At 32.4% G+C, this 17,376-nt stretch overlaps 3 protein-coding genes across 7 annotated transcripts; 1 reads left to right on the top strand and 2 right to left on the bottom strand.

Annotated features, from left to right (window-relative positions):
• Positions 1 to 2,156, top strand: LOC107406803 (uncharacterized). The gene is made up of 3 exons (XM_048476505.2): positions 1 to 140; positions 464 to 544; positions 1,706 to 2,156. The coding sequence occupies exons 2-3, from the start codon at positions 495 to 497 to the stop codon at positions 1,938 to 1,940; spliced, it is 285 nt and encodes a 94-aa protein (XP_048332462.1). The 5' UTR covers positions 1 to 140; positions 464 to 494; the 3' UTR covers positions 1,941 to 2,156.
• Positions 2,157 to 2,486: 330 nt separating this feature from the next.
• LOC107406804 (uncharacterized) lies at positions 2,487 to 5,241 on the bottom strand. Of its 3 annotated transcripts, none has more exons than XM_048476500.2 (7): positions 4,643 to 5,241; positions 4,358 to 4,531; positions 4,123 to 4,227; positions 3,723 to 3,862; positions 3,273 to 3,559; positions 3,094 to 3,190; positions 2,487 to 2,996 (listed from the first exon to the last, which is right to left on the bottom strand). In XM_048476500.2, exons 1-7 carry the CDS (start codon positions 4,737 to 4,739, stop codon positions 2,550 to 2,552), a joined length of 1,347 nt encoding a protein of 448 aa, XP_048332457.2. In that variant the 5' UTR covers positions 4,740 to 5,241; the 3' UTR covers positions 2,487 to 2,549. The 3 variants fall into 3 exon arrangements, with proteins under 3 accessions (XP_048332457.2, XP_048332459.2, XP_048332461.2); XM_048476502.2 differs by having other exon boundaries at positions 4,358 to 4,496; positions 4,643 to 5,167; XM_048476504.2 differs by having other exon boundaries at positions 4,358 to 4,503; positions 4,643 to 4,780.
• A 133-nt stretch (positions 5,242 to 5,374) lies between these two features.
• On the bottom strand, positions 5,375 to 12,135 carry LOC107406620 (DIS3-like exonuclease 2). 3 transcript variants are annotated; one of them, XM_048476498.2, is made up of 7 exons: positions 11,419 to 12,135; positions 9,980 to 10,392; positions 9,790 to 9,843; positions 9,568 to 9,636; positions 6,872 to 9,097; positions 6,533 to 6,604; positions 5,375 to 6,438 (listed from the first exon to the last, which is right to left on the bottom strand). In XM_048476498.2, exons 1-7 carry the CDS (start codon positions 11,531 to 11,533, stop codon positions 6,037 to 6,039), a joined length of 3,351 nt encoding a protein of 1,116 aa, XP_048332455.2. In that variant the 5' UTR covers positions 11,534 to 12,135; the 3' UTR covers positions 5,375 to 6,036. The 3 variants fall into 3 exon arrangements, with proteins under 3 accessions (XP_048332455.2, XP_048332454.2, XP_048332456.2); XM_048476497.2 differs by having other exon boundaries at positions 9,980 to 10,395; positions 11,419 to 12,134; XM_048476499.2 differs by lacking the exon at positions 11,419 to 12,135 and having other exon boundaries at positions 9,948 to 10,053.
• Between the last annotated feature and the right edge of the window lie 5,241 nt (positions 12,136 to 17,376).

Raw genomic sequence — 17,376 nt, 5'->3', positions numbered from 1 at the left:
AAAAGAATTAAGAGATTACACTCCAAGCAAGCAATAGGATCGGACCCAGTAAAAGAACAAAGACAAAAGTTCCAAGCGAAGCACCGCCGATCTAAGCGAACAGTGGTGCTCTGGTCTTCGCGGCTCGGTTACTCATTCAGGTTAGCTTCAAATCTTGCTTTGCCTCTCTGGATATCAAAGTTTTTGATAAAGCAATCGCTTTTTTTTTTTAATTTAATTTTTGTCTTCAATTTTAAAGCTTTAATTTTCGCGGTATAAAAAACAGCCAAGTTTCTCAAAGACAAAAGTGCTTCAGATAATTAAAATAATTTTTTCCTTAAAAAAAAAAAAAATTTCATAATAGAGATTGGTTTTCAACAATAAGAACCCACATAGAATTTCACTTTTTACAATACATTTTCGTAGTTGCTTACTATCTACATTAATATTGTTGACTGAAACGGGGCTGGCGTTTGCTTTTCAGGAACAGGTAGAAGCAGCTAAATAAACGAGTAATGGGAAGCAAAGAGAATGTTAAGCAGCTCGAGGACTGTTCAGTTTCCAAGTGAGTTTTTTTTTTCCCCCCTTCACATTGCTTTTGTGTGTATTTGCTTCCTTTTTAGCTGATGTTAGACTTTGCTATGCTATGCTATGGTGTTAAGCCTTTTCGTTTTTTGTGCTTTGTGACTTCTAAGATGGTGTGCCTCAAAATGTTTTCGGGTTAAAAGGCCAGTGAATATAGAAGGCACTTTAATTATTGACATGAATATAATCCAAGGAGCTTAGAAACCTTATGGCTCTTCCTCGTTTCTCTGTACATAAAGAGGAGCAAATTATGGCGAATAAAGATATTTGAGTGTTGTTTTGAACTTAACCTTACCGCTTTGGATTGAATAAGTAATCGTTTTCTAGATCGAAAACAGTAGATTGTTCTTCTTTAGTTTTCACATTCTTGTGTCTTAAATTTTATTGCTTTTTTTTTTAAGTGTGGGACTACTCTGTAGCTCTATATAATATTTGCCACTTTGTCATCTGGTTGCAATTCAGCTTAGAAATTCGACAGCATTTCTTTTCGAACTTCAATACCAAGTTTGCATTTCTCAAAAATTTGAATTTATTTTCGTATTGATGTTTTTGTTGCATGTTATTAAGATTGTTTTATCTGTGCTTATGTTTTAACGGTTCAATTATTACACTGCATTGGTATGGAACTCGCTTCCAATTTAAAACAAATTTAAAATATCACCCAAAAATAAAAAATTTGAAAGTGCAAACTAAATCAGGAAACTTATGAACAACTTAAGCTTATTGTAAAACGCAGAGATATGATGAAATTTACTTGCTGAGAAGGTTAACGAAACATAAAGCTGTAATATTGGTCCAGCCTAAGTCCAAGTTAGGACCTTTTTTGTTCCCAGTTTTATTTTCATCCTGTAATGCATTTCAATAATTTGGTTGAGGGACATTGATGCTTACTAGATAAAAGTTTGAACTTTATCAGAATGCTTTTAAACCTCACTTTACCCAAGTATTAAGCCTCAGTATTGAGCAGTTTCATTCTCAATTCAAAGTTGCTAGATTATCTATCATATGCCGTTCTTTTTTCATCAAGTTGCATCTCCAAATTTTTGTGGTGTTAAGGTTAACTTCTTTGCTTTTATATTTATCTCTAGTTTCCTTTATTGCCTGCAAAGAAAAGTTGATGTGTTACATGGAATTTGTGCAGTGCATTGGGCACTTGGGTATTCTCAGTAGCAGGGGCTTTGATAGCCATTCCAGTGGGTATAAAAAGGAAATCTTTCGGACCCCTTGTGTTCTTTGGCACAACTGGTACCATGCTCGACATTATTATGGGAATTAATGCCTGTGAAAAAGAACATGCAGAACGCCAAATGAAGCTATTAGAAGCTCAGAATTCTGCGGTTGATGCATCCTTAACCGAGACTAGAGCTGAGTCCTAATTTCAAGCACATAAAGACATAATTCTCATGTCTGGATCTCCTTTGCTCGACTTTTAAAAGCTTGAATAATCACTTTTTGAAAAGCTCTTTGTTTTGATTGTGTGTATACGTTCACGGCAAAATCTGTTGCTCCAGGATATAACTTCATGTGTTATGCCCCAAAACTCTTACCAGTTAAAAAAGAGCTTGTATCCAATCTTCTTCTCTTTGCTTGCCTCTGGGAAGGTCATCTTGTTTGTTCAATTCTATTTATTTCAGGTATTTATTATAGGTTAGTCAAGGATAGCCTCTCCGTTACTTTGCCTGTGTATTTATTTTCCCATTTGCTAAAATTCAAAATAGGCTCTTTTTGGGTTGCATTTAACCTTGGAACAGGATTTAAATTTTTCTTAGTGATGGTGCACAAAGAAAATAGTATATTGGCAAAAAACTTAACTACGGAAACTATTGGTCGTTTAATTTTGTTAAATGGACTGTCACATTATGTTTAACACAACAAGGCAACTGAGAGGCTAAGAAATAAATAATCTTCAATATTATGTTTCAAAAGGAATTTTCATGCATGAGTTCTATTTGAGTGAAGCTATATTTCAAATTGCGACATCAGTTTTATGATACAATCTTTTTGGTTCTGGAACATGGCATCCATACAGAAACCATTTCAAACCTCCCATTTTCACAATCCAGGCCGGGATTTACAATGATTTCAAATTTCAGTGGACTGTTCTTTCCTTGTTGCAGCAAGGATTTTAAAAGAATTAACCAGATAAGATAAAAGTTGATATCATTTACATTTGCCTTGAATCCCAAGCTCTTTTTAGCATCCAATGCACAAGAAACAACAGGTTCCGATACCCCAACAGCTTGTATTTGATTGGGACCTCTTGAATTGTGATGATTGTCCTTGTGATCATCTATTGGATCTGGGTTTTGGTCATTCTGTTGCTCTCTAAAGCATGAATATACTCTTTCAGCACTCAAGTTTCCAAACAATAGCTCTGCAGCCTTGTTTTTGACAAGGAGGGGTACATAGTCTGATTCATCCCATACATATAACTGCAGTACAATTTCAACATGCTCTTCCAGAATGTTAAAGGGAATAAAGGAGGTATGCATGAAGAAAACAAAACAATGTTCAACAATGGGTCCATACCATGAAGGGCCTGTATATGGAGCTTATTTTGTGAAGGCGATTTGAGGTCTTTGAGCAATAAAATGGTCCTGCATTCTGCTCAACCATGTTGTACCTGCTGCAATGGAGAAAAACAAAACACCTTTCAGTTTTCATATTGAGTGCTGTTATGGAAGTAAAGCATGACATTATATTAATACCTGTTCTCCATATCGAAAGGGGTACCACAAAACAGGCAGCCAGTACAAATGAGATCAGTTGCCAAAGGAGAGTCTTCTATTCCATACACTCTCCTACTGACAAACATCTTTTCCTTATCAGATTCATCGCCAAGAAGTCCGCTGATAAATGGAAGAAAAATCTCGCCAACAGACGCATAAAAGACCGCCTTACAAGAGCCAGTTAAACGTAATACTTCTGTGAGCGAAAAATAGTCCTTTGATTTTCTTTTTTCCTCAAGTTTCCAGTTTTTAGAGAAATGGGTGTTCTGCCATGCAAGTTTGTCTCCATAAGTATTAGTTCAAAAGCATCCAGGATAAGCCAGTCCAAGCAGCAGATGGAGACATGAGCTAAAAAGTACTGACAATGAATAGGTTCACATAAATAAAGTAATAATGTATGTTAGAGACGAGGAGAGAAGGAATACAAACAGGAAGGGCGTGGCGGTAGGGCTGAAAGTCGGAAAAGGTGGAAGCAGAAGCAGATCGGAGCAGCCATTCCATGAGCTTGGTAAGCTTTTCTTTAGCCGTTAACCCAATAACACGACACTCAGCTACTAAATCACCTACACCTACAAGGTTAACACCAAAAAAATTGGAAATAGGGCTCTGCTTACAATTGGGTTTTCTTGAGGTTTGCCTACCAAAGAAAGATTTACGAGGTGTATCCAATCTGAATTTTTTTTTTTAAAAAAAAATTATGGAATATGAAAAATAAAAAATCTGAATGTATTCCATCCATATTAGACTTTTTAAAACTATAAAATGCAGTGCTTATAAATAAGCATGGTGTATTTGAGTTGATTATTGACATGATTGATTTGATACATACCTTTGGAGATAAGTGATTGAAAAGGTTGGTGGATGAGAGAAAGCAAGGAAGAACAGTGGGTGGCTCTGCCTTCCACAATATCTCCGAATTTCGTAATCTTCACATCTGAACCAACCAACATTTAAAAAAAAAAAAAAAAAAAAAGAAAGGATACAAGAGAGTGGTTTGGTTAGTAAATTGAGAAGGAGGGAGAGATGAGAATAGAATACAGGAGGGGTAAGAACGAATGAATTACTTTGTAACAAAACGACGTCGCCGGCAACGACCATGGAAGCCAAATGTTTTTGCCAAATGGAAATGGAGAAGAAAGGCCTTGTATCGTCTCCTACCTGGATGTCCTTCCTCACTACCTCTCCTCCTTTCCATGATTTATACTGCAATCTCCTCCCCCAATTCAATTTCAATCCCACTATTTGTTTATTATTATTATAACTTTAAATAATATCTTTATAAAAAAAAAAAAAAAAAAAAAAAAAAAAAAAAAACACACACACACACAGAGATAGAGAGATAGAGAGACCTGAACGGGAGTGCATCGGTGGACGAAGACCAGGAGCTGAACAAAATGGCCGACGTGAAGAGCCGCTCTTGAGAGATCGATCAGCGGTCCATACCATCCCACCACTGACGTCATTGTCCCACTCTTCTCAATTTCTCTGCTTTTTTGGCGCGTAAATTCTCAGTTTAGGGCTTTTTTTTATTTTTTAAGTCGTATTGTATTCCCCCCGTAGCCCTGGCCTTGACATTACGTTGCCTAGAATCCCATTTTCTTTTTTATTTTTATTTTTTTAAATAATATATATTTTACCCATCATTTTTTTGCTTAAAAAAAAAAAAAATTTGCCTAATGTAATAGACATCGGTCATTTTAATTTTATAATATATTTTGAAACCCATTATACCTATTAATGATTTACAAATTTGGTCATGATTTGTTAAATATAGATGTAGTTTCACTCCCCACACATCCATCAGCCTGGAACATAACATATTATAAAAGCTATAAAACTCAATTTGATGACGATACATGCTAAATTTACATAACATTTGACTCCCTCACGTCTACCTGGTGCATTTATTTAGCCACAAATATCCTAGAAAGTACTCCCCACAAGATTATGAAAATCCAAAAAGAATTTGGTCAATTACTTCTCTGTCAAATACTTCTGCGTGCCTCACTGTTAGAGTTAAAGTAAATTTCTTTTTTATCTAAAAAAAAAAAAGGAAAAAAAAGAAAAAAGAAGCAGCGACAAAAATTGAACCAGGTAGTAGCCTCAGTAACATGTTATTACACTTTCAAATCACCCACTTTGAACAACAAAACAATAACATAAGCAAATGTCAAAAGGGAACATTACTACTTCATTGACGCTTTAAACAGAAAATGAAAAACTACGCCACCCAAAATCAAAAACTTTATTGGGCTGCTGCGGCCTAAGAGAAACAACGCCAAGAAACAAAAGAAAAAACCTACCTAAGAAACATGGTGTTAAAAAGTGCCAAGATGGGGGGCTCACACTAAAACAAAGTAACATTGGAAGGAATTGACATACAAAAACTAGGGCCAATTCCTGGGAAGCAGCTTTTGTTAAAAACCAACCGCCATAGCCATAGCCAATGCCACATGTAAACCAAACTCCCCCAGCCTTTTTCTTTATCTACACCTCCCACCACATGTTTCCCATGAAACAAGTTCGTTTTAGAAAAGCAACACCAGAAATCTAAACCATTATTTATTTCTGTTATCCTACTAATCTACTTTCAACTATACACCGACTTAGTGTATCTACAACAGAGCTTTTCCTCCTTAAAAAAAAAAAACAAACAAAGCGCTCTGCTCTCCACTCCCAAGTTCCACTCAGTTGCAATACATCAGATCCTTCCGTCCGATTTCAAACCCCCCCTACCAGCAGCTCAATAGAAATATGAGCTCGTGTACAGCCTCGCTCCAATATCAACTGGTCCATCATCCCCACCAACCGCATGAAGTGCTACAGGAATTGTTGAAAGGACATGCACCGTGAGGGGGAAAACCACAGGATCTATTTCTATTTCTGAAGAGCCAGAATTGGAGAGCTCTGAATTATAGGCAGCTGCACCATGCTCATCATTACTACTTCCAGACACATCCTGTTCAGATTTCAGGTCACATGGACTAACAATCAATGCAACATCTTCTAGCGCCCTCCATCTACCAGGGCTACCTCTTCTTAGACAGCGTCTGTTAGGACTCAAACTAAGCACCAATGTAGATGTAGCATCTAGCCATTCTACCATTAATCCTTCAACTTCATCATAATATATTCGCCGCTCAATCTGCAAGCAAGTTGGGGAATATGCATGAGCATGGACTAAAAAACAAAACGACGAAAAGAATAATAGAGTACACACATAGGTATAAAGCACTTACAGCTAGCTTGTGAATATATATGGACATGAATCTAGGTCCCAGGCCCAATACTCTTGCTTCTGATAGCAAAATCTGTGGGAGAAATCAGGGCAGGTTAAACATGAAACACGGACCATATATCCACGGAATGAATACACTAGATAAGAGCGCAACCTGAACTTCATCTAACTACCACAACTACATATCATTTTGTCTTAAAAAATCAGAAGTGATGTCAACAATGACTTTTCTTTTTATGTTCATAAACAATATAAAATATATATATATATATATATATATCATCGAAACAAGAAGTGTAAAATTTAAGAGTAAAACAGGAGAACTAAGACTAATTTGTACCTCTTTTTTCTTCAACAAAGCCCACATATAGAGCCTATCACAGGCATCCTTAACACGCCTACTGGCCAGCTTTCTGTCATTACAATAAATGGCAACATAAGCAAGTGATTCAATGCCAGGAACTCCATGCTTTAGTGCTGCAGCCAATAATGCTTCCTTGCCTTCCTTGGATTCAGCAGCGGGTTTTTCAAAATAAATACCAGTGAAACATCTTCTTATCAATTCTTCTCGCCTTTGAACTTTATTTCCCAACCTCTGATGTTTCAAATACAACTCTTCAGCCTCTAAAACTGCAGCCAGTGTCCTATGTACTAAAATATCAGGATACCGACGTAGAGGCGAAGTGAAATGAGTGTAGAGAGGAACAGCCAGAGAATAATGTCCCCAGTCTTTTAACTCCCCACTACAAAAATAAGTTGCCAATTGCATTGGCTTTGAAGCATTGTTCATAAGAATATCAAGGAAGATGGAATCATCCTTAAGCTTTGTCCTGATTCTCTCCAATGATTGATGGATCTGACCAGAAGAAGAAGTATCCAACTGAAAACCATGTTTCTTGCAAAATGCTTCAAACTCTCTGAGTTTCCGCATATTGGGTTCAGGGTGCCTCCGCAGTAAAGCACTATCAGGAAAAGCCCTGGATATGACTTCAGCAGCTGTCTTATTTGCCAAAAGCATGAACTCCTCAACAAGAAAGTTTGATTCACTCCGTTCACTAAGCTTAATGTCACATATTTCTCCATATCCATCAAATACAAAAGCAACCTTGGAACTTTCAAGGCGTAGAGCCCCATCCCTTAACCTCTTTTCCTTTAAAATTTTGGAAACTTCATGAAGGTTCTTAACAGAGCTAATAACATCATGCCATTCAAAATGGCCATGTATCTGGGGGCTACCATTGCCTACAATGTCAATATTTTCAACATCAATTAACCCATCAATAATGTCCTGAGCAAGTTCATACGAAAGCTTGCAACATGATCGTATCACAGTACGGCCAATCCATTGGTCAGTAATGTCCCCAGCTGGGTTAATATCCAAGAAAATAGAAAATGCAAGTCTATCAACTCCAGGGTTAAGTGAACCTATATTCTCTGAAAGCAATGGAGGAAGCATTGGTAATTTCTTTTGCAACATATGGACACTTGTAGAACGGATTTGAGCTTCCTTATCTAATTCTGTGTCAGGTAATACGAAATATGAGACATCCGCAATGTGGACACCTACCCTAAAAATACCATTGGATACTACTTCAATTGAAAGAGCATCATCCAAGTCAGTAGCAGTAGAAGGATCAATGGAAAATATGCACAATTTTCTAAGGTCCATTCTACTTCGGAATTCCTCTTGTGGCACCTCCCAAGGTAGAGAGGGAAGACAGGTGAGTGACTCAGAAGAAAAGTCAGATGTACAAATTGCATTTTCAAATAAAATAGCATCGAGTTGTGTCTCTAATTTCCCACCCTGTCCAAAAGTATGCAAAATGCAGGCTTGTGGAACAGCACTTGCTTCATCCCAACTGTCAATCCGAGCAGCAACCAACTCCATATCAAGAGTCGCATCACTATTCTCCAATCTTTTCTTTAAGCAATCAGGTAAGCCACTCACAAGGATCATCATTTTTGGAAATCTTGGGTCAATTGGTGTCAGCTGAATGTACCCATGCTCAGCAAATGAAAATCTAGTTTTACTCTTCTTTGCATCTTTTCTGCACAATTCCCTGTAATTTAACCATTGCTTAACATTGAGAAAACCGACAACAGCATCCCGACGAGGAGACCTTTCAATGACAGCTAAAACCCTGCCAGTTGGTTGCTTATTAGGGAATGAATTAAGCATGGCACACATCCTTCCAACTGCATTTTTGACATCATTTAGTCCACTAGAAGAACCTACATTTGAATAATCAGAAGTAGACTGCCTTCCATCAACATGACCATAATCTGAAGGTAAAACCAAGTCTGGTCGAGAAGTTTCACCTAGGGAAGCACTTTCCTCACAATGCAATTCCTTATCAGGGAATGAATAGCCAGTATGGTTGGCATCATCATGATCCAAACCTACCTTACCTTTACCTTTGTAATTATCACCAGTCACTTCTGTATCTTCTGGAAGTAAGCTAAGATCCTCCACCAACGCAGAATTGCTACACATTCCAGTTGACCCTTTCATCCTCGTCCAGAATGCCACAGAATCAACCTTAACTGCTACAATGTCTCCTTCTACCTACACAGAATATAATAAATTCAAATAATACTAATTTCCAGTTGAGAATTAATTTAAATTTAAACCATGTACATACAATGAAAAAGGGTTTGGGAGCAAAAACCAACAGAGCCATTAAATGGTTAGAACTAAGTGAAGGTATGGGAGCAAAAACCAACAGAGCCATTAAATGCTTAGAACTAAGTGAAGGTATGCACACCCAGAGAAAAGCATGCAGAATATTAGCTATGTGCATTATCATGACATTTACAGATGTGTCCAAATAAAGATGTATATGCATGCAATCATTGATGATGTGTGCCAATATATTCCAAAATGATTTTTTCATCAAGCTGAAATAAATCATGACTATAGAATTGAGGCAGACAGCAGGAATTAAATATAGAAAACAAATAAGACACATATGTTCTTTGGAAAAATACTAAATATGGACAAGGTATCTAAAAAAATTTACTCAATTGCTAACTTACAGCTCTATTCTGGGAAGCGATTCCACTAATGAAAACGTCAATTGGTACTCCATCAATTTTGCAATATGCCTACAACCAAATAAAAGGTAAGTTTTTTTTTTTTTTTTTTTTTCTTTGTATCTACCTGAGATAATGAATGAAAATTGAGAAACTGTTAACCCAAATTCCAACAAAGCATACATAACATAAAATATATTAGTCAAACTAAAGAAGCTCACCAACCTCAAGTCTATTATATGCATTCACATGGAATAAAGCTTTAAAAGCCTCGCCCCTCTGCAAAAGGATGAGAGAAATTAAAAAACATATCCGGCTTCCACTCTCCAGAAATCACATCCATAATTTTCGTACAGATTCAGGTAAAAGTTATAAGTAATTACATCATACATCAAAGGACTTGCGTCAGACTGACCTCGATAGCATCATTAACAGCATTTAAAGACCAGTGCGGAGCAAAATACTTCTTCTGGGCACAACTCTCCATCTGATGGGTAGAAAAATCCTTGTTCATGAATGACTCTGACGATTCTTCACAAGAAATTGGCTCAGGACAGGATTTTGAAAGGATTCTCCCACCAGGTTCAGATGATTGAGGATTCCGATTTTGTAAGATCTGCACATCCTCAGGACTGGCTTGTTCATTTATATGCATTGTTGGCAGAGATTTGAAAGCAACATTTGATGCGTTCATCAATATATTATCGTTTTGAGGATGTGCCTCTAATTTCTGTTGCTTCAGAGACGTGGTTGCATTATTGGTTGTTTTAGCACTTCCCACAGACTCCGCTGCTTCACCACGTATTTCATTTACTGCACTATATGATGCTACTAGACGAGGGAAAAATAAAATATCAGCATCAACAATTGACAGAAAACTGGTAGAAAATATAAGTAAAAAATTGAAGAAATAAACCAACTTGTTACATAGAAAATTTCGGACCAGAATCCAGGTAATATTCATTATGAGCTTTATATTCTGCTGAGGAAATATCCTCCAAACTCATAGCTACAATATCAAAGTGAAATCCTCCAATGAAATCTCTTTTCATTAGGATGTCTTCTGAATACATCATGTTTGTATCCCATAATTACGGAACAAGTCAAACAACTGAAAAGCTAAATGCTTATGAACATAATGAAATTGTCTGTCTGCGAAACTTGTAATAATCATAATAACATAACTAATCATGATAATACTTTTATATGTCCATTTTGCGCTGTATTTAAGAAACCAAGCTGAAAGCACTCTACACTGGAAAGCTATCTCCTTCCTAACTTTTGTCCCTCATTGGCTTCCTTCAATCTCTAAATCCATCTACCAGAATCATTTCTAAAGCATCCAGATCAAAATCAAAATGAAAATCCACAGCCCATGCCATTCACTGCCAAAACTGCTCCTGAAAGAGCTTAATAGGCTCATAATAATCTCATGCATAAATTAGAATATAAATTTTCCAGCACCCAAGCAGACCCAATAGGTTACTGACAAAAGTATATCCAGAAAAAGACAAGATTTTTAACTTCCAACTCCGGAAAAGACAGATTGTACTTCTTTTTCAAAACCAAAACTTTCCAAGCTAGATGCTCAATAAGAAAATTACTAACCAGAAGAACTAAGAGAACCACGACTGAAAACCCCAATTGTCAGTAGAAAAACCAATTGAAATATGCATACATACAGTGAATCTCTGTTTCATACTATGTGTAAACTCCTAATCTATGTTATAATCTCACCAAAATGCTTTTTATCTACACCCAAAAAAATTAAATTAAATTAAAAAACAAAAAACATTAAATTAAATAAACAAAACAAAAAACTGAAAAAAAAAAAAAAAACCAACAATAGAGCACCTGAAATGGAAGGGGGGTTCTGCTTTGATCGACGATTAGGTCTACGCTTTTTCTTCTTCTCCTTCTCGCCATCTTCAACCCTCTCAACCACGGCTGATTCAATAACAGTCCTCATGATAATTGTAAAGCTCTGAAACACAAATCCACAAAGAAATAACCCCCCAAAAAAAAAAAAAACAAAAAACAAAAAACAAAAACCAAGAAATTCCAACAACCCAAGAAAAAAAAAATAGAAAACAACAGGGATCGACGAAATATAAAATCCGGGTAATCTTCCGATTGATAAAAAAATAGACGGAAGAACCGTAAGGAGTAGAAAAAAAAAAATTAAAATAAAAACGAATGTAAAAAGAAAAAAAATAAATAAAAAAGGTGGGATATGAATAACGAACAGTATAAAGAAGAAAGAAGAAGAAGAAGAAGAAGAAAAAAAAAACAAAAAACAAAAAACAAAGAAAAGGCGACGAGATGGTTTGGGTTTTTATAAATTGAAGGGGGGGGAAAAAAAAAAAAAAGAAGAAGAAGAAAAGGGTTAGGAAGTGGTGGTGGTGTTGTTGGCGAAAGAAAGAAGACAAGGAGGGCGATTGGTCGGCCAAGACAAAGAGACGCCGACTCTCTATGATTCCTTTGTCTTTGCCTTGTAAATCTCTTCTCTTCCTCTCTCAATCCCAAACCCAATCCCCTCCCACTTTGCTTTTCTTTTTCCTTTTCCTTTTCTTTTCGTTTTCTTTTTTTTCTCTTTTTTTTTATTTAATATATATTTTTTACAGCTTTTTTCTTTTGTTTTTCAATTTCGTTGAGTGCGAGAGTGAGAGTGAGGATGGTAAAGTTGCTGGATCTTTGGACACGTGTTCTTTCTTCTTTGGAGTTTTGCAGTGGGTGGGCTAAAATGCCTATCAATCTAGATTTTTTTTTTTTCTATATGCATTATTTAAAATTATTTTAACAAACAAATATAATAGATTATTATATGATGTATTTAGTTATGATTCTTAACCAACTGTTTTTAAGTTTAATATCTGAAATTAATTTTTTTAACAAATTGTTAATTAGTTAAAAATAATTAAGTGATTATTTAAATAAGTTAAATCCAATTATTGTTTTTCATTTGTTTGGTAAAATGTAACAAAATAGAATTCAAAATAATAATATCTATAATTAACTAAAATTCAATTTATTTATAGAGAAAAAAAAAATGATTCCTTCTATTTATCTTGTAAAGTTAATATTATTAGTTACAGGTCAAAAGTAATGATGATAAGTCTTCAATAGACTTTCTTGCTTTTTTTTTTTTTTCTTTTTTTTTTTCGGTTGGCTCATCACAGTCGGTCCGCTTTTGGGAATGCTAGTAGCTTCCAACTAAGTATAGCATGCCTTTTTGATTTCAAGCATCAATTTGGTATCCAACCAACAAAAAAAAAGCATAGAGATAGCGTGATACATTAGTATTATAATTGTTTTTAAAACTTATTTTGTTAAAACTTTATGCCATCCAATAAATTTGAAGGAAACAAAACGTATTATGAATGAAACGTCTTTAAAAAGTGGCATCTACAAAAAATTTTAATTTATAAATTAAAAATATATAAGAAAAACATATAATAAATAAAGAAAATGGAGATCAAACTTTTAATGACCTAAAAAGCATTTAAAAAGGATAAGAAAATACTCCGTTTACAATCGAAGTAATATGTTATTCAATTCAACGCCCCAAAACAAGTTGAATACTCCAATTGATTGAAAAATACAATCAAGAATGTATTAAATAACAAATTAAAAACATCATAGTTGTGAAGTATAATATACTCAATACACTAGGGGAAAATTTCCCAATTACAGAAGAGATGTAGGATAGTTGACTACTATTCATTTTGTTCTAATTTTATAATCATTTGTATATGGAAAATAATATTTTTATTATAAGATTGTTGAAGAAAGAAAAACATTATTGTAAATTTTAGAAATTGAAATAAAGACTATTAAGTAAGTGATTAAGGAATGTAGGAGTTGAGAGTAGCACCATGATATGAGTGTTTCTTGCTTTGAAAATAAATCATGATAGCATGTTGATTTTGGGTGGGCTTAGTGGTTAAGCCATCTATTCAAATCCGAATGCCAAAGATGAGGGATAGATAGCATCATGTACATGATTGAAGAAGTCATTTGATAGAGGTGGAGAGTGCTCCTTTTGTAAGGAATATTCAAGACATAATGCCGCACGTCTTGGGGAGGTATTGCCTTCATCAATCACTATTACTTCAATTTTTTTTTTTTTTTTTTGCCTTTCTAAACTCTAATCATATAAATTTTTAACTTCTTCGTTGTAATCTTCATTAATTTTGACAATTATATATTTATATAGAGATATTGTTCATATAGAGAATGTTTCTTACCTATCATAATAACAATGGAAATAAGCCACTTTGTGTATGGTTGCCTGAAAAACATCTTTGAAAATTGAAAGATTAAGTATAAGTATCTTTGAAAATTGAAAGATTAAGTATAGGATGGGACAAAAATTTTATCTCACCATTGTGAATATGACTCTATTATCTAATTTAGGTTATTTTATTATTGATAGTATAGAAACACTCCCCATAATTTTAGCATGAATACCTATCATATAAAAATTATATATTATATAATAATCTATTTTGTACGGAAATTAACAATTAAGCTTTTAAATAATGCACAACTCCTGGTAAAGAAAAGAGAAAAAGAAAAAAAGAAAAAAAAAAAGAACAATGAATGGCTCTATAAAAGTTGAGGGTCTTATCCGAATAAAAAACCTTTTTAAAAAAATAAATAAATAAAATCATCCGAATACGAACCTCTAAGTAGGAAAACGCTTGCTGAATAAGCCAATAGGCAAACGTTAAATTAAAATTTGTTTGTTTTGGCTAATTTGGTATTTAAGATTGAAAGACGTGTCGATGAACAATGGCTTTGTACGATCGCTATCGTACGTAAATTAATGAACTATACAGCAACATTTCACTTGAGATGGACGTGTGTACATGGAAGTCGGCTACAACGTTGGAAGCAAATTCAGAGGTAGTACCGTTATCATATTAGACAATAATCCTAGTTCTAATCACTACCCCACCTACAATATCTTTTTTTTTTTTTTTCCTTTTTTTTTTTTTTAACTCAAATACCCCACCTACAATATCAGATATATATATATATATATATATATATCATGCATGTAATTAAGGTCATATGTTTATTTCGTTTCTAAATTTGTGTTGCTCAAAAACTATCACAAGTTAATATCTCATGTATTTATTTAAGGTCATGTGTTTATTTTGTCCCTAAATTTGTGTTACTCAAATAATAATAATAATAATAATAATAATAATAATATTATTATTATTATTATTTTTGTGAATTGTTACTTGAATATTATCATTTGTTAAATATAATTTTAGATAGATTATTCTATGTTAGCCTTTTTATTATTATTATTATTATTATTACTGTATATTGTTGTCAGAATCTGGCAAAATTGACAAACAATTATAAGGTAATTGGAAATCAATTTTGTTCTTTCTAAGGTAACTGTTTATTTTATTTTATTTTATTTTTATTATTATTATTTTTACAATAGTTTTAAATTTGAATTCTCATATAAATATTATTAATATCGTGCAATATATGGTATATATTAATATATAACACAATAAATAATTTTGAAAATAATTTGTAATAATTAATTATATCCAATTCAAATCAAATGAATTAATTAATTATGTTATTTTTTATGCGTAAAAACAAAAAATTATTGATAGTTAGTTATCAATTTTAAAATTTTTATTGATATTGTTTAGTAGTTTTGTAAAAACCAAATAATTTGGATGTCTCTTTTAATAAGTGCATGCATACCACTCCAAATTCAATTAGAGAAATAAAAAATATGATAATAAAATAATAAGAATTATGCAAAACAAATCTAATAATAATCAGGCAATTGTACTAATTTGTAAAGAACAAACAAATTATAGATTCTTAAATTATTTATAACAAAAAAAAAACTTTAAATATAAATATAATAATAAAATAATAAAAATTACACAAAATAAATCCAACAATAGTATTTAGAAACATTTCAAAACTTGATAAGAACACAAATATTGTTTTGAATGATGAATATAATTTTTCTTCATTTCCTTAAATCTAGCCACCATTCTAAATTAATAATTTTTTCTTTTTTATTTGAATCGATTTGATAAATGACCATGTATGATTTCCATCATTTTCAATCTAAATATTATGAACCTAATCTTATTTATATCTTTATTCATTAAAAAAAAATGTATTTATTCATTCAAGCTTCATTTGCTCCAAAGAGATAATTATTATTTTGAAAAGATATTATTTGTCATATTCATATTCTTTTATTATTTTCTAAAAAATAAAAATAGCTTTATTCCGTCTTCTTTAATTCCATAATCAATTCTCAAATTTATTGTTACTTTTTAAAATAGTAATTTGGTGGTTAGGAAGAAAAAAAAGAATGTAATTTGGATGTTTTGAACCATCATACCTTAAATAATTGGCTACCTTTATGTTATTTTTTTTTCCATATTTAAAAACTCAAATAAAATTAAATACAACATAATTACCAATCATAATATTAGCCTGTATATAAATGATATTTAATTAATATTTATAAATTAAATGGATTTTTTTAAATTTATTAATTGAAAAATGATTATTTATAAATTATAATTTACTATCCTAATTTTTACTTGATTAAAAAAATCGTTTTCAAAGTCCTGGAATTCATAATATTAGTTTTATGAGCGGAATTGTTTAAATTTTAAATTTTAACATCTTAATATCATATAATTGATATTTCTATTACTTATTGTAATAATATGTACATTTTGAAATTTGAATAAACTTATATTAAAATTATCCATTTTAAATTAATCAGCTATTTAATATTAACAAATAATATCCATAAATAATTTATGTGAGGCAAACTTTTAAATTTTAAATTTTCAAAATTTAATGTTTAAAGAATTTTAAAGTTCTAAATTAATGGACATTTAATATTTATAATTAATTTTATAATTTATGAAAATAAAAAAATTATATATGTCAAGAATTTTAAATTTTTAAATTAATAATTAACTGACTTGTATATATATAATGTCAATATTTATAAGGTAACTGTTTGGTGATTTGCATGATGGAGTTTTTCTTATTTGTTAAAGAATGGTATTTGGGTAGATTTTTTCTTAATTTATTAATATTTTATTTTCATATGGAATTTTTTTTTTTTTTTGTTATCATACTTTTCACTTGGTTAGAAAGCTATATTTTTGAAAGCAATAAAATATTTATATAAATGGTAATTAATTAATATTTTAAAAGTAATTGTACATAATATTAAACAAATAAACTTAAACAAATAAATTAACATTATATATATTTTTTATATTATAGGAGGCAAACCCTCTAAATCTACTGATGACATGCGAAATTCTTTTTTTCTTTTTTTTTTTTTTTTGATTAATGATATTTTGAAACATAATACTTCTTAAATTTACCTTTTTGTGGTCTTTCATTAGACATGTGACCTTATTAAGCTGAAATCAAATTTCAACTCGTTTTAATTGCCATGTTGATTTTTCACATCCTACATTCAAAGAAAAAAAGAAAGCTATTATTGTAGGGGCAAGCTGTACATATGTACAACAAAAATCAATAAATTAGTTCAGATCTAATATTTCCGGCATTGCTTTTCGTTGGGGTAGGCTGATTGGAATCAGAAAAGGATACAGCACGTTTCATAAAATAAATGCTTCACAAGATTTGAAATTTAAAACCCTTCAACGGCAAGCAAACGCCCTTTATCTCCCACACCATTAAATTCCAAATAAAGCAAACACACTAAAAATGTTTCCATTTTCTTTCCAAGTAAAGTAGTCTGGTAAAACCAAACCAACC

Source organism: Ziziphus jujuba, chromosome 5 (genome assembly GCF_031755915.1).
Source record: "Ziziphus jujuba cultivar Dongzao chromosome 5, ASM3175591v1".
Classification (NCBI taxonomy): Eukaryota; Viridiplantae; Streptophyta; class Magnoliopsida; order Rosales; family Rhamnaceae; genus Ziziphus; species Ziziphus jujuba.
Note: the sequence above shows the minus strand (reverse complement) of the source record. Positions and strands in the feature narration are given on the sequence as shown.